The sequence below is a fragment of the Triturus cristatus genome, chromosome 2_2, assembly GCF_964204655.1.
Source record: "Triturus cristatus chromosome 2_2, aTriCri1.1, whole genome shotgun sequence".
NCBI classification, from domain to species: Eukaryota; Metazoa; Chordata; class Amphibia; order Caudata; family Salamandridae; genus Triturus; species Triturus cristatus.
This window is the reverse complement of record NC_140582.1, coordinates 59,820,808-59,843,909: the sequence shown is the minus strand read 5'-3', so window position 1 is coordinate 59,843,909 and position 23,102 is coordinate 59,820,808. Positions and strand designations below refer to the sequence as shown.

The window sequence follows — 23,102 nt, the reverse complement described above, 5'->3', positions numbered from 1 at the left end:
TGGGATCCCGGCAACCGCTAGCTTTTTGGAGTCCCAGCATTAGTCACTTGTCAAGGCCTGTTGCACAAGCAGATGTGGATCCTTGCTGTGGCTTATAAAACAAACTTTATTTGATTTGTGGTACATTACAGCAGAAGCCGATTACTTACAGTTCGGATGAAATACGTTCCTAAATAGTACGTCTTCAATCAAAGTGGTCAAAGCCTCTGTGATTGTTGCAAGCTTGTTGGTCACCGGAGCGCAAGTGCAGTCTATGTTGGTTGTGGCCATGTAGTTTTGTCGGCCAGCTTCTGTCCATTCCCGAGACTGATATGGCCGTGAAGTTCAGTAAGTCTTCTTGAACATCCCTTTTGTTTGACTGATAGGTTAGAGCGTTGAGAGTCCGCTGTGACGTTCTGAACAAAATGTCCCATACCGACCCTAGGGCCTTTTATTTGGGGGGGGAGTCAGCGGCGTCACTAGGGTTGGTGTCATCCAGTGCGGTAACTCATGGTGTCACCCGTGCGGTCCGCACCCCCCGCACCTCCCTAGTGACGCCACTGTCTACATCCCCATTGCATTTCTTCTGCTCTCCCCACTCCTCCACCTGCCCCGGGGATTCCAAGAGCACTCGTCTATCGGCTCCTTCCACCATACCCATTCTCGTGGGGAACCCATGATCCCTCTTCAGTGGTGGATTTCCTCTGTGTTCCAATCTCCTCTTACCTGTCCGGGGCTCGAACGTCACAACGAACACGGCCATGATCTGATCATGCTCGGCGGAGAGCGAGGCAGGGACCGCTCCTGCGTCCCCAGGCCGGCGAGGTACTGGGACAGGGGCACTCGTGGCGGGTGGCTCAGCCCACTCCAGCAGCGGAGCCTCGTCCGCCATCGCTGCTCCAGAGGTGTTTCACCAGTACCGGAGCGGAGAGAGTTGAACCCGCCATAATCCAGGCCGCCCTGCCCACAAACAACAGGGCACCGAGACGAGCATGGACAACTTTCAGGGACACGTCACTGCCGATGCAGACCACGCCCCCTGCCGCCTCATGGAGGAGACCTTGTACACAGAACCATAGTAACAAGGACAGTCTTTGGAAGAACAGAAGGGGCCCAGAGCTCATTCACTTTGAAGTTGTGTAGGCGGACAGAGAGGCTTAAAGGATGCTTGTCTCTCCCAGGCACCTGCTGATTCTTTCCTTCGCGCACGCGGTCACGTCATACTCTTGTCTCTTAAAGGCTCCCATCATAACAGCGTATGTGACGTCACGTCAGGCCACTTCCCCTAAAAGGCTGGAATACCTTGGAGAGAATCAGTCTTAGGTGAGGCCAACTCTTGTGAAACGCTAGTGAAGCATTTTTCCCTGGGGCTAATATGGGCCTGGCAGTGCTCGTGGCTAACTGCCTTTCGGTTTCGGTGCGAAGTGGCCTTCGGAGACGTCCACATGTCCCTGTAGACCAGAGGTCTTCAAACTTTTGGATACCGAGACCCCCCTGTCAACATTTTGAGGCGTAAGGACCCCCTCCTGACAAAAATGTCTAAACCGGTTGACTAAATTGCGTGGGATGAAAATGTAAATGAGGTTATGTGATGCCGCGTATTTTGGGATAGCATTGCTTCATTATTTTGATATTTGTTACACAAAGTAACGCTGAGGAAAGATTTCACCCAATCAGTACCCATTTATAACCAAAATACAGCAATTATCATCAGAAAGATTTCAAGTCAACCTTTGTGAAGGGCCTTCCACTCTGCAGCAATACGTGCTGCCACATTAGAAGCTCACCTGGCCCTGACCGGAAGAAGCAGGGGTCCCTTAAAACCCTGGCGGTTTTGTGTAGAGTTAAGCCGTTTACCCATGCAGCTTTCCTCTCACCCCCTCCCTTCCATCCCTCTCTCCTCTCCTAACCCCGGATCCCTCTCTCACTTTGCAGGTCATTTTCTTTCACCCCTTTTTACAACTTCTGAACTCTCCCCATTCAACCTCTCACTTCACCTTTAATCACCTCTTGCCATTCTGTCCTTTCACTGCCCTCATCTCTAACAGTCTCTCACATTTATCTCATGGCCTCTCTGGCCCTGTCACCTCCCGTGCCCCTCAGCACTTCTCATTCACCTCGTCTCTTCATTCAAATTTTTGTCTATTTGTATCTTACACCTCTCCAGTCCCCCAATTCCTCTTTCACATCTCCTCTTTGTTCTAACAGAAGCCCTCACCTTTGGATCACACTCACTTCTTGCGTGTCCACACTTCTCTTTGGCAATTCACATTTCTCCTCATCCCTGACCTCTTCAATCAAATTCTCTCACTCCCTTGCTGTCCTCTCTCATTTTGGGTTCGGATGCAAGTTCAGAATGGTATGAATGAATGTATGATTACTGATGGGCTTGTTTGAGTGAGTTGCATATTGAGTAGTGACGGGGACAGGTGAGTGAAGTGTCACATGAGTGCAGGATGAGTAGTGTACTCGTGTGACTGCAGGTTGAGGTATAGTGTGAGCAGGACAAGTGCATTTTGAGTGCAGAGGGATCACTGTGAGTGCAAGGTGAGCGGGTGAATGGTGCAAGTGCATGGTGATCAGTGTGAGTGCATTGTGATCACTGTGAGTGCAAGGTGAGCGTGACAATAAAGGGCGAGAATGAGGAATGAGTTGTCTGAATGCAGGGTGCATTCCCAGACCCATGAAGTAACTCAGCATGTTATTGACGGGGCGTAGACTTTAAGATCTAAGTTAAACTATTGCGGCATTAATCGGGGATCGAGGGTGAAGGAAATAAATAATGTGCTGATCCTGCAACAAACTTCCAGTCCTATGGTTAGGGTTACCAGCAGATTATTTTGATGGCCCAGTCGGTACAAAAAAAAGCAGTCACCTAAAGCGGTATTTTCAGCGCTTATCTGTGCATACTTCCCAGGGCCGGCTTTAGTGCTGGTGGTGCCCTGTGCAACAATGTTTGTTGGTGCCCCCCCAATGACCACCCCCACCACGGATTCTTTCACTAGCACCCTTTAACAGTGACCAAGTCTCCATAACCCCACACTCTCAGATGCATTGAATTAGTTATATAGTGCCACTCATACCAGTGTAGGGTGTCCGAGCACTTTGCATCACACACACATTACACAGAGACAATCAATCATAAGTGTGTAAATCAGTGTATAGGAAATGTTACATAAGCCAAAGGACTAAAAGTATAGGAGTCACATGTCATCCATACTGGTAGGCAGTATAGTTCAGGAGTGCTTGGTGTGGAGAAGCACAAACTCAGAGTCGAAAAAGAAACAGCATAGTTGGGAGTTTCCTTTCATAATAAGAATTGATTTCTAGCCAAATTAACCCTTTTTGCAACATTAATCAATGGTCTAATAATGTATTCTTTGTAGTGTGCATGCTGTTCTAGGATGAAAGTTAATAGCTCACTATTCTCTATTAGGACTTTAAGTTATAAATTGCAAGTAACAAAAGGATGTCTCTTTTGAAAGCAGTAACCTGCTGATCTCTTCACATCATACGCACTCTGTAATCTACTTGGTACACGTTCTTTGCAGCAGGCATATTAACCCTCTGCACTAACTTCACCTAAGTCAAAACCTCAACTATACAAAACACTGATCTCTCTCCAGGAAGATAATTAATCACACGAGTTATCTTGACATTTATGTGAGGCCTGGTAATTGCCGGGGAAAGTAACGCTGCAGCAGGTGCTTCAAAAGCACAATAAACTTTCACACACGGCGCCCCCAGGAAGCCAACTTTGTATTCCTTTCCATGAAATGCATTCTCACACTACGGCAGTGAATGTAAAATCCAAATGTAAGGAATAGGCACAGTGGGGACCCAGGGGGTACTGGAACCAGCAAAAAAACCTAAGCCTCTGTAACCAGTTTACAAAGGCATGTTAAAATGCAAATGGTCTTTAAAGACCTGTGAAAAAACACGGGGGTGCCGGAGATAGGAATCCAGACACTGCCCAGCTGAGCCCCCAGCAGCTCAAGTTTCACTGCAGCAGCTGGGCTGAGACACAGGACGGGGGAAGTGTGGGGGGGGGGTGAAGCCCTTGGGCCGGGCAGAAGTGTGACTGGGAAGGCGCGACCCCCTTTGCATCACTCCACGGCCCCCCTGGGGGTCGCGCCCCACAGTTTGAAGACCCCTGCTGTAGACCCTCCCCATCCCCGTCTACATGTCCAGGAGGGTCTGCTGTCACGTTCGACTGTGGCTGTGCACACACTGTACCACCAGGTCAGACACCCTCTGAGCTTTGATTGCACTGCCCGTACCTCAACACTCCCCCTACCTCCGCACTCCTCCGTGCCCCGTACCTCCGCACTCGCTCTGCCCCTACCGCCGCAGTCCCCTGTACCCCTACCTTCGCACTCCCTTGTGCCCTGACCTCCGCACCCCCCTGTACCCTGCCTCCGCACTCCCTACCTGCGTCCCTGCCTGGGCTCCGGGCGCGGGGCTCCCCCGTGCAGGCTGGTCCACAGGCAGGGCGGGGGTCCCATTATTTTGCATTTTGGTGTCACGGTGTCACCCCATGTGATGGTGTCACCCGGTGCGGTCCGCACCCCCCTAGTGACGCCACTGGGAGGAGTCATGATTTTCGGAGGCTCCAGCAGGTTCCTTCCCCTGACAAGTTGTACAGTTGATCTTGTATGTGCCCCAGCAGCTATTTTAAACTGTGTGGCTTTGGACGCAACTAGTAGGGTGGTAGTTAGTGATGCAGTATTTCTGCTATAATTGACCCCTGAAGAACCGGGGTTTAACCCAGCGGCGTCAGGGGCACGCCTAAGATCTTGGAGTTCACCTGTCTTGGTATACAGAGACACGGAATACTTCTGGATGGCATCAGAGACCAAGTTTATTAGCTGCAGCTAGTAACAGTGATCCTAGAAATACATCACGGTGTAAATTCTCAGGAGACTGCTCATTTTACTAAGGCGAGACGTCTCCTTTTATACCCAATATTCACATTATAAATGTACACCCACTGCACAAAATTCTAGCCAATAAGGTACATTTTCAAACAAAGTGTCACATAACAAAAACTCAATTTACAGTATCCCAACCCAAAAGTTAATTATTAGGAATGTCCCAAATTCAATCTCCACAAGCCGGACAAACCTATAATTGAAAGCATAACCCATGTAATGAAGAAACATAAAAAAAGAAACGGTAACAGATGCTGAACAAGATAAGGCATGTGCAAGGAAACTAAAAGTTAACGATGTCCTGAACATTGATTGGCAATCTCAGACAAAGATCGATCAGGGAAATTGGCTTTGCAGGGTCAGTTTCAGGTGCAGATGTCAGTTTCTTACAGTTCATTTCAGAGTCAAAAAGAAACCTAGTTAATGTATACATGAACTAAGAAGGCCAGGCCACTTTATTCGCCAGGCTACCTTCACAGGCCTACGTGAGGGCAACACAAAATGGTGGTACAGAACAAAATGGAGTCAGACTCGAGAATTACAGAACCTCAGACCCTCCTTTTGCCAATACGTAGGCAATAACCTAAGACTCATGTTAATCTGAATCTAGGTCTATGTCGATATTTATTAGGTCATCAAGGTGTTGCTGTAGCATCATCTTATTATTCTCTACTTCTCTCGGGACAGGTCTCCGAACACACATAGTAGCACAAAGACTACAAATGGCGGGACCACACTGGATGCAAAGACAACAAGCGAAAAGGATGGTTAAAACCATACCAAGGAATGTCAAAATCTTCCATCCCCATTTGGACAGCAGTCCCCAAAACCATCCAGTCAATGACCAGTCTCCTTCGTCTACATGGATAGACTCAGAGATTTTATACAACCTAGAGATGGCTTGGTACACTGTAGGGGCATTATCTGGTATGTAAACACAGCAACTGGATCCAATAAATTTACATACTCCTCCTCGATCTGCAAGTATGATGTCTAATACCATACGGTTCTGCAAAGTCATAAGGCGGTCCGCTTGAAGCTCAGCTGTAACATTACTAAGAGCACCTGCTGTCTCATTAATAGTAGCTTCAACAACGCGGACAAGCTGTCGAATATGCCTACTATTGATCATAGGACCCCAAAAGGGCAAGAAGCCCTTGAAGAAATCTCCTACTTCGTGTGCTGCGGTATCTTCCTTATTGAAGACACCTCTACCATATCTCGTTATATGATAGTCTGAAGCAGTAGTGTATGTAGGGGGAAGTAGAAAAGCCACATAATACGTTCCTGAAAAATCAAGTGGCAACCATGTGTAGGCTCTGTCATGACAAACAAAATATGTGCCTTTAGCTGGCACAAACGGTGGAGAAGTCCGAGATGAATAGACATAGGTTTGAGCACACACACTCTTACCTAGCTGAGATTTCGGATTCCGACCATAACCTTGAAAACAAAAGTGGCCTCGCTGGGGTACAATCCAAATAGGGGGAGACCTTTTTCGTATCTCCTTCTCTGTCAAACTGGTACTATATCCAGTCACGTTCCAACCAACGTAAGCCTGCACCTCATCCTTAGGGATAGCATTATATGCATCAATATCTCGGATCATAGCTACTATTCCCCTTATTAAGGCACTATTGCTCGAGTTATCTTTAAGGGAACGTAATGGGCATACCTCATTTGCATAGATAAACATGGTCTGAAAAGCCCACACAGACCCATTAAAAGAAAAAGGCAAAACCAAATATGGCATACCTTTATCTGTCGTATGAGGCATAAGACCACAAACCCAACAATTAGTGGTATTTACTACTAACTGATGCTGATGCAACAACTGTATAAACGAGTTGTTGACAAATTCTGATCTCCTTGTCTGTTCATGTTCAGGCAACGTATAAAACTGGTGCAAAGAAACAGTAGTGAAAGAAAGTATAGGTTGGGAGGTGGGTGCAGATGTCTGTTGTGTAGCATAGACAGTCCAACCCACACAAGCTAATGTGATACTTAAAAACATCAAAAAGCACAATATTATAAAACATTTGCTATGTATCAATGTACAAAATCTTGTCTTAAGATCTATTCTCTCAACATCTCTTTCAGTTACAACAGACTCCATCCTCTAACGTGCTGCTCGCGGCAATTTTCCTTCTTCACTCAAGTGTGCGTCCAGGTGTCCTAGACGTCCCTAGAACCGCAGACCTTTCGTCAATACGCGGGCCACCCCTTAAGTTCTTATACCGCGACACTGCCGCTGAACCCGGATGGTGGTTCGAAAAAGAAAAAGAAAAATAGTCTCTTGTCTGAAAGAGTGTAACTCACAAAAAAATTCAAATTTTATTTGTCCTTTTTAGACCTTAAGTTGTAGCGTTCTTTACCAGGCACAGTTTGATCCTGAAAGAGTGTCTCTGGGTGCGTAGTATCAAGTCTCAAACACGGCGGCATAGCTTCTTGCAAGACTTTATCATCCGCACGTTCTGACTGAGTCCATTCCAGATGTGCATCGCTAAAAGGTACAAATCTTGGAACCCTTTCACTCTCGGATTCGGCAACACCTTCCCGGACCTACTTATCGTACGGTAAGGGCAAAGGTATCTTCTTACAATGGGTACCATGTACCCAGTTTTTCTTGCCGAACACATTAATAGCAGTCCGAGTTGATAACAGGACTTGGTATGGACCGGTCTATCTTGGTTCCAAGTTCTTTGACCTCTGGAAATTCTTGGTTAGAACCCAGTCGCCAGGTTGAATCGTGTGGCCTGCGTCTACAGAAACTGAAGGCAAAGTGTCATGGACCTGTTGGTGAAGAACACGCAATTTAGCAGTCAAATCATGTAAGTAGTCAACCAACATAGGGTACTCAATATCACTGTACTTCTTAGGCCTCGGCACACCCCAGACATTCGCCAGGCGTCCAAAAACAATCTCGTATGGGCTAAGTCCCACGCGAGAATGTACTGTTGTTCTCGTGGACAAAAGTGCCAATGGTAAGGCATCGGGCCATGTAAGACCAGAGCTGGCTTGCACCTTGGCCAACTTCAGCTTCAGAGTGCCATTATAGCACTCGACCAGGCCTGCTGACTGGGGGTGATTCGCAGCGTGAAATTTCTTTTTTTTTTTTTTTTTTTTAAACCGTTTATTACAAAACACAAAAAATATACAAAGATGGGCCTACAACCTTCCGGCCGGCCGCTAGCAAACAAAAGGAGCATATGATACACATTGTAGAGCGCGCGTTGCGGCTGAGGAAGATGCACAGGAGTTAGCAGCATTGATAGCCACACCATCCGGACCCCACTGTACGGTTTCATTTTAAACTGAAATAACAACCAGAAAAAACAAAACCACAAGGCAATCTACAATCAGAAATAGCAGCATGTGCTCCCCTGAGAGGGGGACCCTACCAATCCATAGGAGTATCAAGAAGGGGAAGAGATCAGGATTAGGGCTGGGTAAAACTCAATGCCCGGAACAGGGAAGATGGGTCGGCTATGGGGATGGGGCAGGCGACGGATCGGGCAATAACGGCGGAGTACAGATTCCCCCGCGGTAGGCGTTCCAGGGGCCCCAGACTTTCACCCATGTCCCAGGCTTACCTCTCGCAACATACACCACCTTTTCCCGAAACATGCACCAATCCATATGTTCCTTCCAGGCCGAGACAGTCGGGGACCTCTGAGATCCCCACAGTTGAGCAATATCACGTTTGGCCACCATATATCCCAGAGTCACCCACCACGTCTGTGGCGCCGAGTAGTCTGTAGGTTCCCACACATTCAACAGGCATCTCCTCGCTTCGGGTAGAAGCACCACATGCGTAACCACACGCAGGACCTCATGCACACCATGCCAGAATCGCTCCACCTCCGGGCATTCCCACAATATATGCAGAAAGGTCCCCAAAGCGCCACACCCACGCTTACACAACCCGTCCACAGCATAGCCCATACGCAGAAGCCTCGGCCCCGTCATGTAGACTCTGTGGAGTATCTTGAGCTGGACGAAGTGAAGGCGGGCCGGTATGGCCACCTCTTTCGGGGAGGCCACCGCAAGGATCCAGTCCTCGTCGTCCAGCTCCAGTCCATCGGCAACTCAAGCCTCACGAAGGGCAGTCAGCAATCCCGTGCGGTCATTGATCAGTTTTTTGTAAATCAGTGAGATCGTGCTGTCCGGAACGTGTCCATCCAGCACTCTATCCTCAAGGGGGGAATACTCCGGGATGGATGCAACGTCCGGGAAGACGGAGCCCAGTGCATGACGGATCTGCAAATACCGAAAGTACTCCCTGCCATGCAAGTGGAATTCCATCTGCAGCATCTCGAACGTTTTAAATCCTCCCCTCGTCCAGAGATCCCCCACCTTGCTAATGCCTATCATGTCCCACTTCTCGAAGCCCTTCGAGGTCCACAGGGAGCCCAACTGCTCGGACGCGTATAGTGGTGACGCCCGGGTCAGACGATCCTTCCACCCCATCGCCACATTAGCCGCGTGCCACACTCGCACCATGACACGCGTGGGGCCTGTCAGCCGAGCGTCGGGCGTGCTGGAGTAGAGCGCTCGATTATAGTCCCCACCCGGGAGTAGCATCTTATCCATTTTGAATGCCGGGTTTAAAGCGGGCCCATACAGGCCGTGATTACTCGCAGCCAGCTGGGCGGCCCAATAGTATCGTTTGATATCCGGGAGGGCAATCCCTCCGTCATACCATGGGAGCGTCAGCTTCGCCAGGGCGATACGCGGCCTCCCGTCTCAGAACAGGCGGCGCTGCAAACTCTCCACCTCACGGAAGTAGCGCGCTGGGACGAGGTCCATAGTATTCTGCAAAGCGTAGAGGAAGCGCGGCAGAGACATCATCTTAAACAATGCCGCCCGGCCGAGCGGCGAGAGCGGCAAGCGCCGCCAGCGCGTGACATCTTCCTTCAGGCGCTGGAGGGGGGGAAGCAAGTTCCGATCATACCGGGCCTCCGGGTCCAGAGTAATGAAGACACCCAGGTACCGAAATCCCTGCGGGGCGATCTGGATCGGACAGCCCCGCGGGAGAATAGGCGCCTCCCCAGAGAGAACATACACGCACGATTTAGCCCAGTTGATGACAAGGCCGGAGTTACGACCAAATGAATGCAAAACATCAACCAGTACTATAAGTGAGTTACGTGGGGAAGCTAGGTACAAGAGGATGTCATCAGCGTATAGGGATACGCGGTCCTCATACTCGGGGGTCCAACGGAGACCACGGATGGAAGGCTCCCACCGCAGCCACTCTGCCAGGGGCTCCAAGGCAAGCGCAAAAAGGAGCGGCGATAAGGGGCAGCCCTGCCGCGTGCCCCGGCCCAGCTCGAACGGAGCCGATACTCTACCGTTCACCACCACCTGCGCCAATGGGCCCGAATACAGCAATTTGACCCAACTGATGAACCCTGCGCCAAAGCCAAACTTCGCAAGCATCGCCCAGATGTATGGCCATTCAAGCGTATCAAACGCCATGGTGGCGTCCAGGGATGCCAAAATGTCCGGCTCCCGTATGTACTGAACACGTGCGAGCACCCCATGCAAACGCCGCAAGTTAAGAGCTGTGTTACGATGGGGAATAAAGCCGGACTGATCCTGGTGAACCAGTTCGCCCACCACGCCGACCAGCCGATTGGCCAGGACCTTGGCGAGAATTTTAGGCTCCGCGTTCAGTAGCGAAATGGGCCGATAGGATGTAACCCGGTCCCGAGGTCTCCCCTCCTTGTGGATAACCACGATTGTAGCCAGACGCTGGTCCAGCGGGAGGGAGCCCACCGAATGGGCCTCCAGGAACATCGATCGGAGATGTGGTGCCAGCGTTTCCGGTCTCAATTTGTACAACTCGATGGGGAGACCATTAGGACCCATGGCCTTGCCAGAAGCGACCGAACGTATGGCGAGGGCGATTTCGTCGGAGGTTGGAGCGGCGTCCAACGACACTCTGTCCTCCTCCGAAAGTGAAGGCAGCGCGATATCCCTGAGCAGGGTACGGGAATCCTCTTCAGAGCAGGAAGACACCGGGGAATACACCCCACGGAAATAGTCCGCGAAGCAGGAGACAATTTCTTCCGGCTCAGTAACACACACACCGTCTGTTTTCTCAATCAGCGGGACTACACGACTCGCTCTCTCCTTTTTGTCCAGCCACGCAATCAATTTACCAGCCTTATCACCCACATCATACAATCTCCCCTGTTGCTCTCTCACAGTGAGACAGCCGAAGGCACGGACCCCACATTCTCGTCAAAGTAGCGCTGGAGGGATTTAATCAATTCAGCGCGAATAGTGGGGTCGCGCAAGTACCAGGGATTGATCGGGACCACCCTACCCTCACCCCTCGGAAAAAGGTCCAGGTGTAACAGGAGCGGGGAATGGTCCGAGATACCCCGTGCCAAATGGCGCACCTCTCCCACCCTCCCAACATAGGCCGCCGGGACCAGGACATAATCTAGTCGTGAGAGGCTACCATGGGCCCCCGAATGGAAGGTATACTGTAACTGCGTGGGATGTTTTAAACGCCAGCAATCCACCAATCCCAAAGTGTCCAATAGACCAGAGAGCCACGCTTGGGCCCGGGGGAGGTCCCTAGGGGGGTGACGATCCACAGTCCCGGAAACCACCGCATTGAAATCCCCCCCCTCCACCAGAATCCCCCCCGGAAGGCCAAGGAGGAGGCGCCCCAGGTCCGCAAAGGTAGTCGACTGCAGCCCCGGTGGGACGTATACTGACACAAAAACAACCACTTTGCCCTCCATCCTTCCCACCAAGACCGCGTAACGTCCCCTGTCGTCATGGAGCACCTCATCAATCTCCAGCAGAAGCGAGTTCTTAACCATGATGCCCACACCCCTTGAGCCAGACGTAAAGCCCGAATGGGCCACTAGGCGATAGCCACGCCGATTCATGGCGCAGAAGGAGTTGCCAATGAGGTGTGTCTCCTGCAGAAAAACTACATCGGGCGAGATTCGCTTCAAGAACTGCAGGACCACCCCACGTTTAATCCTGTCCCCCAGTCCATTCACGTTCCAGGACAACAGAGTTAGTTCCCTACCCCCCATCATAGACAAGAGCCACCATTCGTCCCCCCGAGAGCACTATAGAGCTAGCACAATGATACTTTTGCCTTGTGGTGAAAACGAACAACACCCCCCCATCCCTGCCCACCCACCCCAACAAAACTCCCCCCTCCCTGCACCCCTGCATGAGCCCGAACAGCCCCCCCAACGTGCAGTGTGCCTGTCGCCCCATATATATAATAAAAACTAGCTAAGCCCCCTAGAGGAGGAGGGAGAACCCCCAAGAGACCCCACACAACCTCCATAGGAGGGGAAATTATACAGACAGATGCTTAATCGAGAGTGGCATCATTTTTGTCCAGAGTGAAGCCCAATATCACCCCCTCAGTCCCGATCCAGTGTGCCGTCTCCCCCCGCCGCCCCCCCCCCCGCCCCCCAGATCACGATCCCCAGACAGAGTGTCCAGCCAGTCTCCGGCCGCTTCGGGGCGATCAAAAAAGTGCGTGCGACCCTCTACCTCCACTCGCAGCTTGGCTGGGAAGAGCATTGCGTATTTAAGGTTCAAGTCCCGAAGACGGCGCTTGACGCCTTGGAAGCTCAGTCTCTGCTTCTGGACCGCTGGGGTGAAATCCGGATAAAAGTTCACCTCCATGTTGTCAAGCTTAACCGGCCCCAACAGTCTGGAGGCTTGCAGGATAGCGTCTCTGTCCCGAAAGTTGAAAATCTGGGCAATGAGGGGCCGCGGAGGGGCTCCGACCCTCGGCCTTCCCCCGGGAACCCTGTGGGCCCGCTCCACCGCGAAGAATTTACTCAGCCCCCGTGGCTGGAGATGGGTAGCGATCAGGTCCTCCACAAATAGGTCCGCCGCCGCTTCCTCCCGTCCCTCGGGTACTCCGATGATGCGGATGTTGTTTCTCCGGGCCCGACTCTCGGAGTCCTCCAGGCGCCGATCCATAAGCGCGCTCGCCTGACTAAGCCGGCGCACCTCTGTTTGTAGCGCCGCCACATCAGTAGTAAGTGGGCCAAAGAATCAACTCGGTCGTTGGTCTTGGAAAGATCGGCCCTCACCAGGCCAACATCCACGAGGACCGAGTCGATCTTCTGTGCCAGTGTGTCGAACCGCTGGCCTACCGAGGCCTTCATCTCGGCAATGGTGCCCATGACATCCCGCAGAGTCAGATCCGTGGGCAGGTCCGGGGCATCAGGAGGGTCCTCAGGGGATTTGTGCGGTCCGCCGGGAGATCCCTTCTGGAGGGTATAGCGGTCCATACTGTTGGCCTGATGGGTGGTGCCACGCCGGGTCGGCTTGGTCTTTGCCCGGTCTCCATCTTGTTTGGTGGCCATGGCCACTAGTCTCCCGGTCGCACCAGTCACGTCATGAAGGGCAGGTATTCAGGGCCACAAGCTCCGGGGGGGGGCCGCCCCAGATCGGCGGGGTGGGTCACAGCCGGCGGGCAGGCCAAGTCTCCCAGCGAGACCACACCAACACAAAGAGCCCCGCGACCCAACCCTGCAGTGACTGCAAGGGGGTGCGAAAGCGAAAGCGAAAGCGTGGGGTGCGCGACTCGCCAGGCCCGGCCCGCCGCTGTTGTTCACTTTGTCACTGGGTCACCCCTCAGCGCAAATCCGGGGTCTGGCGAGGAGAAGGCCGCAGACTTCAATCGGTGCTCACTCCGGTGTCCGAGGTCCGATTTGACAACGGGAAACGGGTGCCACCTCAGCTCAGGCTCACCAACACATTCCCCTCATCCGAGACAGGATAAATTCAGGATAGTCGTGGGAGGTTGCGGAGGTCCTCGGGAGCCTCGCACCTACGCGGCCATCTTGGTTGCGCGCTAGGCTCCTCCTCGTGAAATTTCTGTTTAATACCCAGACCCGCACATACTTTCTTCATAATCTGACCCACGAATTCACTTCCATTATCACTCCATACCATTCTCGGCAAGCCATATCTTGGAAAGAATTCTTTGAGCAAAACCTTGGCTGTAGACAAGGCAGTATTATCCTTTAGGGGGTAGGCCTCTATCCATCTGGAAAAGGCACAAACAACCACAAGGACATACTTCAAGTTATTGCATCTTTCCATATGTATATAGTCTATCTGCAGCACCTCGAACGGATACGTTGGAGGAGCAAAATGACCCGCTGGAGTTGGGGTTCCCTTTCCAGGATTATGCATCAAGCAAATCATGCAGTGTTTAACCAAATTCTCAGCACACATAGGAATTCCACCATTCTGCCATACCGGAGCAAACAACTTACATATCCCTTTTGAACTAATGTGAGCCAACCCATGAGCCATAGTAACCACCGGAAGCACATATGCATCCGGCAACAACCATCGCTGGTGCTCTGACAACTCAACCCAACAGCCTGTTGAATCCAACATTCCCGTACTCTCTCTCCACATACTCAATTATTTCTCAATAGCTTCTGCCTGAATCATCTTCACACTTTCTGTTGTATCTTCACACATTCCTCCTTCCACAACCCATCTGGCAGGACCTGCAACATACATCCGACTCGTCACATCTTTTGCCGTTTCTCTCGCTACTTCATCTGCAAACGCATTCCCTTGACCCACATCATCCGTAACCTTCTTATGCGCACTACACTTCACCATCGCAATTTGGGTCGGCAAAGTAAGTGATTCAAGAAGTTCACTCACTAATTGTCCATGCTGAATTTTCTTACCATGGGAAGTAAGAAATCCTCTCTCTTTCCACAAGCGACCAAAACTGTGAGCCATGCCAAATGCGTATTGGCTATCAGTATAAACATTCACTCTCTTTCCTTTTGACAACACACACGCTCTAGTCAATGCTATCAACTCCGCTGCTTGCGCTGAATTCTGTGCAATACGTGCTGTTTCAACAATCGTGTGCAAAGTTGTGACAGCATATGCTGCAGTCGTCTCTCCATTCGGAAGCTTAAAGCACGAACCATCTACCCATAGGGTACCATCAGGATTCGAAAGAGGAGTATCTTTCAGATCAACTCTACCCTTCGTTTCCTCATCTGTCCGGAGAAAACAGTCATGCTGTTCCTGAGCATCTGTCTCTACAAAAATCGGCAACAATGTAGCTGGATTCAATGTATTGCACCGCTTGATGTGCACATGGCTAGCCAAAAGCGTCAACTCATAACCTGACAAACGCGCACTGGTAAGATGTTGAGTCTTCGTTCTATTCAATAGGGTATCCACTGCATGTGGGACCATCACAATCAATATATTATCCAATACCAAACCAGCAGACTGTCGGATAGAAACAGCCGCAGCCGCTGTAGCTCTTAGACAACTAGGCAACGCCCTAGCTACCGGATCTAAAGTAGCTGAAAAATACGCACATGGGAGCTGCTTGTCTCCAAATTGTTGAGTCAACACTGACAACGCACAACCTTCTCTCTCGTGTACATAAAGTGTAAAAGGTTTACTGTAGTCGGGGTACCCAACACCGGAGCAGAACACAATGCATCACGCAATTCGGAAAAACTCTTCTGACATTCGTCAGACCAAGGAAGAGGGTGTGGTGTGTCCTTAAGAGTAAGTGCCAACAAAGGTTTCGCTAGCAAAGAAAAATTCGGAATCCACTGTCTACAATACGAGGTGATACCTAAGAAGGCACGCACCTCTCTCTGTGTGCATGGCACAGTCATTTGGGCAATCGCTTGAATACGCTCTGGGGTCAATCGCCTTCCCTCCTTCGACAAGAGATGACCTAAGAATGGCACTTCTTGGCGGCAATACTGCAACTTCGAAGGTGACACTTTATAATGAAGGTCAGACAAGTGTCGCAACAAAGAAAGAGTAACTTCTTTACAAATCTCTTCATCATCAGCAGCAACCAACAGATCATCAACATACTGGATAAGAGTAACACCAGAAGGCAATGCAAGAGTATCAAGCTGAGTTTTCAAAGCCTGACTGTAAATGGAGGGACTCTCACAATAACCTTGAGGAGCGCGCTTAAACCGGAAACTGCGGCCTCCTAAAGAGAAGCCAAAAATATCCCTACTTTCCTCAGCAATCGGAATACTGAAGAAAGCGTTCTTCAGATCAATAACAGAAAACCAAGCAGCTGAGGCAGGGATCATAGTCAATAAAGCAGTAATGTCCGGGACAACAGGAAACTGTGGCACAACGATCTTATTGACCTCTCGAAGGTCGATCACAAACCGATACACAGGTGGCTGAGAAGAGTCAGTACGCTTAAGGACAGGCAGAACAGGACTGTTACACACATTACCTCTCGTTTCTTCAACCACACCTTTCTCAACCAAATCATAGATAATCGCTAAAAGAGCTCTTTCGCCATCACTGGAAATTTTGTACTGGGGAATGCGAGGTAATTTAGCATTCAACTTAAGGGTAACAACGTAGGGTGGAATCTGCAAGAGACTAACATCATTGGGACCTGTAGCCCAAAGTGTATCAGGGAGAGAACGCAGTTCCAGTGGAAGGCGATCCTTAGACAGATACATCGGGGAAATCACTTTCTTACCCACCGTAAGATGTACTCCCGAAGGAGAACAATGTAATGTCGCATACAATCTTTTCAACAAGTCCAAACCCAACAGATTCTCGCCACAGCCCGTCGTTAGAATAAGGGGAGCCTCCAATTCACAGGGACCAATAGAAAGGGGCAAAGGACAAGAAACCGGATTCCGAACTGGGGCGCCAGAAAATCCTACTGAAACATTGGTCAAGCCAGACAAAGGTGCGTCGGGGAGTTTAGAGTGCATGATAGAACTCTTTGCTGCACCAGTATCCAAAAGAAAAGGTTCTGCCACACCTGATGTAATCACTTCAACATAAGGTCCACTTTGGTCTACTGGAACTGACACTACTCCCTCCCTTTGTCCATGGCTGTCCTAACTATCATGAAAACCAGCACTCTCACTTCCAACATAATAATCATCAGTGTAGTACTGAGCGGACTGGACGGTTGGAACATTCTGTTGGTCAAAATAATTCATAGAATTCTGAGGGGAAAAGGAACGTTCATTCTGGGGAAACGTACCACGTCCCCTACCCCTAGGTACTTGTTGGAAACCACCACGACCTCTCAGACCAGACATACCATTTGCACGCTGTAGCAAGATCGGGCAACTATTCTTGAAGTGACCTTCTTCTTTACAATAAGCACACTGATTAGGGCCTAGCGGGAGTCACGAAGCAAAAGACTCAGGCTTCTGCAACAGTTTCTGAAACTGTGGGGGTTGCTGAAACTGGGAAGGTTGCTGAAACTGGGAAGGTTGCTGAAACTGACGCTGATTAGGGCGAGGCGGATAAGCCTGCTGCAGAAGAACTTTCGTTTTTAATTCTCTAGTCTTCTTCTCTTCTTTATCCTTCTCATCTTTATCTCTATTCTCATAGTATTGTGCAGTAGCCAATATCTGAGCCGAAGAAGAAACAGCCCATGAACTCTCAGAGTCCTTTAACTTATTAGAAAGTTCAGGAAGTAAATTAAAAACAAACTTATCTACAAACAACCTCTGACCACCTTCTGTACTCATATCCTTACCACTATGATCAATGAATGTTTCCTCAAACCTAGTGAAGAAATCAGACACACTCTCGTCTTTCTTTTGTTTGCATGCTGCTAACTTGTCCCAATTCACCCGCAGAGGAGGCATCATAGTTTTCATTAAATTAATAATCCTACCAGGTAGTTCTGCAACTAAGGGTTCAGATTTGGCACCTCCTACCTGCTGACCATCTGCAGCAGTAATATTAACCCATGTATCTCCTAACTCTGGCGCGTGATCCTCGTGACGGATCTTCGCCCACAAGGGTTGAGGAACTACATTACCCATCAACATATCTATGTCAGCTAAATTAATAACACATGCATCAACTGTCTGAGACAACTCCTTATAATAACCAGCAGGATTTTTACGGGGGTCAGGTAAAGTCTGCTTAAGAGCCAGGACCTCAGCTCTCTTCCAACGGACATGCACCCACACTCGCTGAAAATGAGCCGGTGCAGCCGCAATACCATGAGCGGCATCAGCCACAACTGCCTCTCTCCATACAGGGGGAACCTCTCTCATAGGATACTGCTTCACTTTTCTCCTAATAGAAGGGTCAGGTTCGAACAATGACTGAGGTGGAAGTCTAGACCTAAAAGTGAGTAGTGTCTCTACCGCTTCCTCAACATCGGAACCCACTATCGTCCCTTTAGCAAATTCAGACTGAACATTAAGCAATTTCAGTGGAATTGAACCCGACTCATTATCTTCCCACTCCTGACGAAGGAAGGTACACATGACATCAAAAACATACCTTTGTTTTGGTGCCTCCCACTGTAGGAAGATATCCATAACCACTTGAGGACTGTACTTGGAGGTATTCGAAACCCATCTACGAGCAAGGAGATCTAACACTGCCCGGTCTTCAGGACCAGGGAGCTGACTACGTCTCGGCTTACGTTCAGAAACAGGGGTCATATTCAGTGACCCAAAGAAATGAGACAAAAGACTAGTGACAGTCTCAGTCATTCGTTGCCGAGCAGAAGGAGAAGAAGTTGACATGAGGACAGGAGACAAAGTGTTTTGAGGTGACAGAGACGTAGGGACAGAAATAAGAGAAGTCGAAGATAAAGGAGTGTAAGGCAAAGGAGTTTGAGGCAAGGCTGGTGGCAAGGCTGGCGGCCCTGGAGGGGGCTGCGCCGGGGGAGGAAGAACCACCTGTGAAGCAACGGGTGGCTGAACAACAACAGGGGGTTGAACGACAACAAGGGGTGCAACAACTGGAGGTAACGGAGGTGCAGTAGCACCCTGCACATAAGGGGGTGGTAATCTCAGTAAATGTGACATCAAAGGATCCTTTTCAGGGTCTACAGTCACATTTGAAAGGGGAGGTGGCAAAGCCGGGTAACATTTGTCAATGGCCATGCAATGTTGTCTATCTGACACTTCAATCGCACGATCTTCTTCATCTTCCTTAAACTGCCTAGCAGCTTGCATTACCGATATATTCCTTTCCTTCCTATCTCTCTTAGCTTGCTTAATTTCTCGCTGTTTGGCTTCCTTACGCCAAAGGCGGAAAGAGTCAAACATCGCTGGCCGGGCTTTCTTCTTAAATAACGCAACTTCTAGGTTATCTAAAACATCTGATTCAAAAGTACCATGTTGGGGCCATCGTAAAACACCATCTTTCCTTGTATAACGGACCCATACTTCATTAAAGGTAATGGGACCTACACCATGCTTTGAATAGAGCTCATAAGTTGGAGTTCCAACCGGAGGTATCGGACACGAGTCCTCCAATCAGGAATCCCTATTACAACTACAACAAAACCATTTCCTAAATTTGCTAAAACCAGGCATCTTTTAGCTCACTAGTCTTGCTTCAAACTTCAAGGGGTTATCAAAAATGATACACCCGTAAATATACGAACCCCCCGGCTTCGACTATTGCAATGGCCGAATCAAAACCAAGAAACAAAACAAAGTTGTGGGAGCGACCCACTTATACTTAACCAAAATGTCTGTCACGCCACCAGAAGACCGTCTAACGTCTCGCCTTACAAATCATCACAAGAGGGTCCAAGACAGGACGAAAGTCAGGGCAGCAGTCCTTCGCAGCCATCGGAAAGGGGAAGCCTCGCAGAAAAAAGCCTTCGGTCCACGTCGACATGCAGGGGTCGATGAAGTGGCGGCCGTCCTCCAGAATTTCCTCACGGGGCTCCTCACAATCTTCGGGCTTGGACCAGTACCGCTGAAGTCGCCCCACGTTGGGCGCCGGTTGAAGAACTGGGGTTTAACCCAGCGGCGTCAGGGGCACGCCTAAGATCTTCGAGTTCACCTGTCTTAGTATACAGAGACACGGAATACTTCTGGATGGCATCAGAGACCAAGTTTATTAGCTGCAGCTAGTAACAGTGATCCTAGAAATACATCACGGTGTAAATTCTCAGGAGCCTGCTCATTTTACTAAGGCGAGACGTCTCCTTTTATACCCAATATTCACATTATAAATGTACACCCACTGCACAAAATTCTAGCCAGTAAGGTACATTTTCAAACAAAGTGTCACATAACAAAAACTCAATTTACAGTATCCCAACCCAAAAGTTAATTATTAGGAATGTCCTAAATTCAATCTCCACAAGCCGGACAAACCTATAATTGAAAGCATAACCCATGTAATGAAGAAACATAAAAAAAGAACAGTAACAGATGCTGAACAAGATAAGGCATGTGCAAGGAAACTAAAAGTTAACGATGTCCTGAACATTGATTGGCAATCTCAGACAAAGATCGATCAGGGAAATTGGCTTTGCGGGGTCAGTTTCCGGTGCAGAGATCAGTTTCTTACAGTTCATTTCAGAGTCAAAATGAAACCTAGTTAATGTATACATGAACTAAGAAGGCCAGGCCACTTTATTCGCCAGGCTACCTTCACAGGCCTACGTGAGGGCAACACAAAATGGTGGCACAGAACAAAATGGAGTCAGACTCGAGAATTACAGAACCTCACCCCCTCTGTGTGGAGAAATGCATCAGTTGAGCATGGTCTATCCTTATTGGGGATAAGTTCTGGAGACTTAATTCACTCTTCTTTTGACTGCTTTGGACGGTTGGTAGTGCTGAGAAAAGCCCAGCACGCGGCCCGGGCTTTGTTGTTGGAGCTCAGAAGGACCAATTATTTGTAGTCAGGGAGGGGTCGCGCTACCGGGCATGGATCCAGGCTGTTTTGCCCTTGATTGATTTGATCTCTTACTTCAATTGAAAGTGGGGCACCATATCTTAATAGTGATCTGGGGAGTGTACGTAATGACGATTGACCAGGGCAGGGTCGTGGAGATATAGTCCTCAGTGACAGTAGCTCTAAGTAGCTTACCGGACCCCAGCAGACTCTTTGCTCTTTTTGAACTCGTCATTCACTGATAGAGTCGAGGGCCCTATATGGGGCTTAAGGTTTTGGTTTGTCCCATGAAGAACACTGTTATTTTAAATTGATGAGATAGGGACTGGGAGGAAGTTTGTGTCGCCCGGGGTCGAAAAAATGATCCAACTAGGTACATTAAAAATTTACATTTTTGTGGGATTTTTGTTGGTCTTTCGAACATGAGGGCCACTGGTGATATTAATGACTGAATTTCCCATGCAGGTTTGGCCTTGAAGCTATTTCTTGGTAACAAGGATAGGAGTTTTTACTTCCTTCTAGTCAAGGGATGTGCTGCCCTTTCACAACATGACTGGGCGATGAATTCTACGTGGCTTCCAGTCCTTGTGAATCCATTGGAGATTTTTGCCTTGCAAGATCACAGAGCTTTTGTTGGGGTGGAAGACACGCTGGCATGGCCCTAGGGTTTGAAACAAATGAGGGGATTGGCCATTAGATAAGAAAACCACCAGCTAAGGGGGAGATTCACTAACGTTTTGCGCCGTGTTTGTGTCACAAAAGTGACGCAAAACAACAGAAAATCTTTTTTTGTATGTAATTTACTTTCCAGCGCTAAACTTGTTTAGCGCTGGAAATAACGTAAAAGTAATGAGAAGCAGCGCATTGCGCTGCTTCGCGTTACCTTGCACCAGCCGCGGCCCGTGGAGGGTGTTCCGTGGGGCGGAAAGGCGGGGTGGAGGAGGGGCAGCGTGGGGGGTACTAAAAACCGGAATATGGATAATTGGAGGTAAGTAAACAATTAAATAAATAAAACGAATTTCGTAGCGTGCGCTGCATCACAATTTTACGAAATTCGTTTTATTTATTTAATTGTTTACTTACCTCCAATTATCCATATTCCGGTTTTTAGTACCCTCACGCTGCCCCTCCCCCGCCCCGCCTTTCGGCCCCACGGAATACCCTCCACGGGCCGCGGCTGCCTTGCACCATGGGGGCGTACCTAGGGTGGTGCATGGGCGTTCCCATGCAACCACCCAAGGTTTCTCACGCTAAACCCAATTTACTAAAAACAGTAGATTGGGTTTAGCGTGAGAAAATTGCGCCCTTTTCAACTAGGCGCAACGAAGGAGAAATGCTTTCATTTCTCCTTCCTTTTCCAACTTTGCATGCGTGCTGCACTGGGCAGCATGTATACAAAGTGGGAAAAGCCTTCCCTTATGTTAAGTATAGTATTTTGTGCAGGAAGGGTACCCTTCCTGTACAAAACCTATGCTGAACTCATGCGCACACCCTATCGCTGCAGCGCTAAGGTGTGTACATGGCCCACGGCAGCTGTAATCAGCGCCGGTGCGAGGAAAAGGGGAGGAGATAGCCATATCTTTGAAGATATGGCGCTCTCCTGCTCCCTCCCTGTGGCGCAGCGCAGCGCAGCCTCGCAGGGGGCTGCACTGCGTTGCGCGACTTTTTTGTTAATCTCCCCCCTTGTCTCTGGTGGCAGGTGCAACTGAGAATTGCAAATGTAATTACATGTTTAGTTACAGTTGCAGTTCAGTGGGCAGTTTAGGGGCAAAAATAAACAAAGTCCTTTTGCGGAGATCTTTCACAGGGTAGCAGTGTAGAAAAAATGTTGCACTGTTACCAGCTGACAGGGGATGCATCAGCAGTTACTGACAGCCTTACAACGGGCTGCAGGTGCGAGGGAGTGCACCAGGACGCAAGTGGCACCCAGCTTAGCTGGGCCGCTTCCGCGGACATGGGGGCTCAACCTTTGCAGATGGACTAGTCCACTGCACCATCACCTTCATCGCCAAACCGCCCCTCACCAGTTTGGCCCCAGACTGGTCAGTTCAAAATTAACACCTTCTCCCCTACTATGAGCCACGTGAGAAGCAGGGAGCACTAGGATAGGAAACCAGCCCTGGTATTTAAGTCTGACCGGCCTGGGGGGGTGGGGGCCTGGCGAGAACGCTGCTGCACTTTTGTTACAAGAGGACGGTTTTGTAGCAGTGCTGCAAAACCGGCCCCGAGCAACAGCCGCGGTCGGTAGTAGGAGTAACTGCAGGGCGGTGACGTGGGGAGGGGGAGGCGCAGAGTGGGGGGTAGTAAACTATGGATTACGGAAGTTTACAGGTAAGTTAACATGTAAATTATTAAAACGAATTTTGTTGCGTGCACAGCATCGCATTTGGGGATGCAGTGCACGCAACGAAATTAGTTTTATTAATTTATATGTTAACTTACCTGTAAACCTCCGTAATGCATAGTTTACTAACCCCCACCCTGCTCCTCCCCCTCCCCACGTCACCGCCCTGCAGT

At 49.6% G+C, this 23,102-nt stretch overlaps 1 protein-coding gene across 10 annotated transcripts in view; it reads right to left on the bottom strand.

Moving 5' to 3' along the window:
• LOC146861836 (endogenous retrovirus group PABLB member 1 Env polyprotein-like) overlaps positions 1-23,102 on the bottom strand; it is a 406,860-nt gene that overhangs the window by 273,346 nt on the left and 110,412 nt on the right. For 4 of the 10 annotated variants that reach the window (XM_085640984.1, XM_085640983.1, XM_085640985.1 and 1 more), the window contains one exon: positions 5,028-7,703. The exons of the other annotated variants lie outside the window; for them this stretch is intronic. In XM_085640984.1, coding sequence (XP_085497110.1) covers positions 5,506-7,026 — 1,521 coding nt within the window. In that variant the 5' untranslated portion in view covers positions 7,027-7,703 and the 3' untranslated portion in view covers positions 5,028-5,505. Of the gene's footprint in view, positions 1-5,027; positions 7,704-23,102 lie in introns of those variants that run through there. 10 annotated transcript variants of the gene reach the window in all.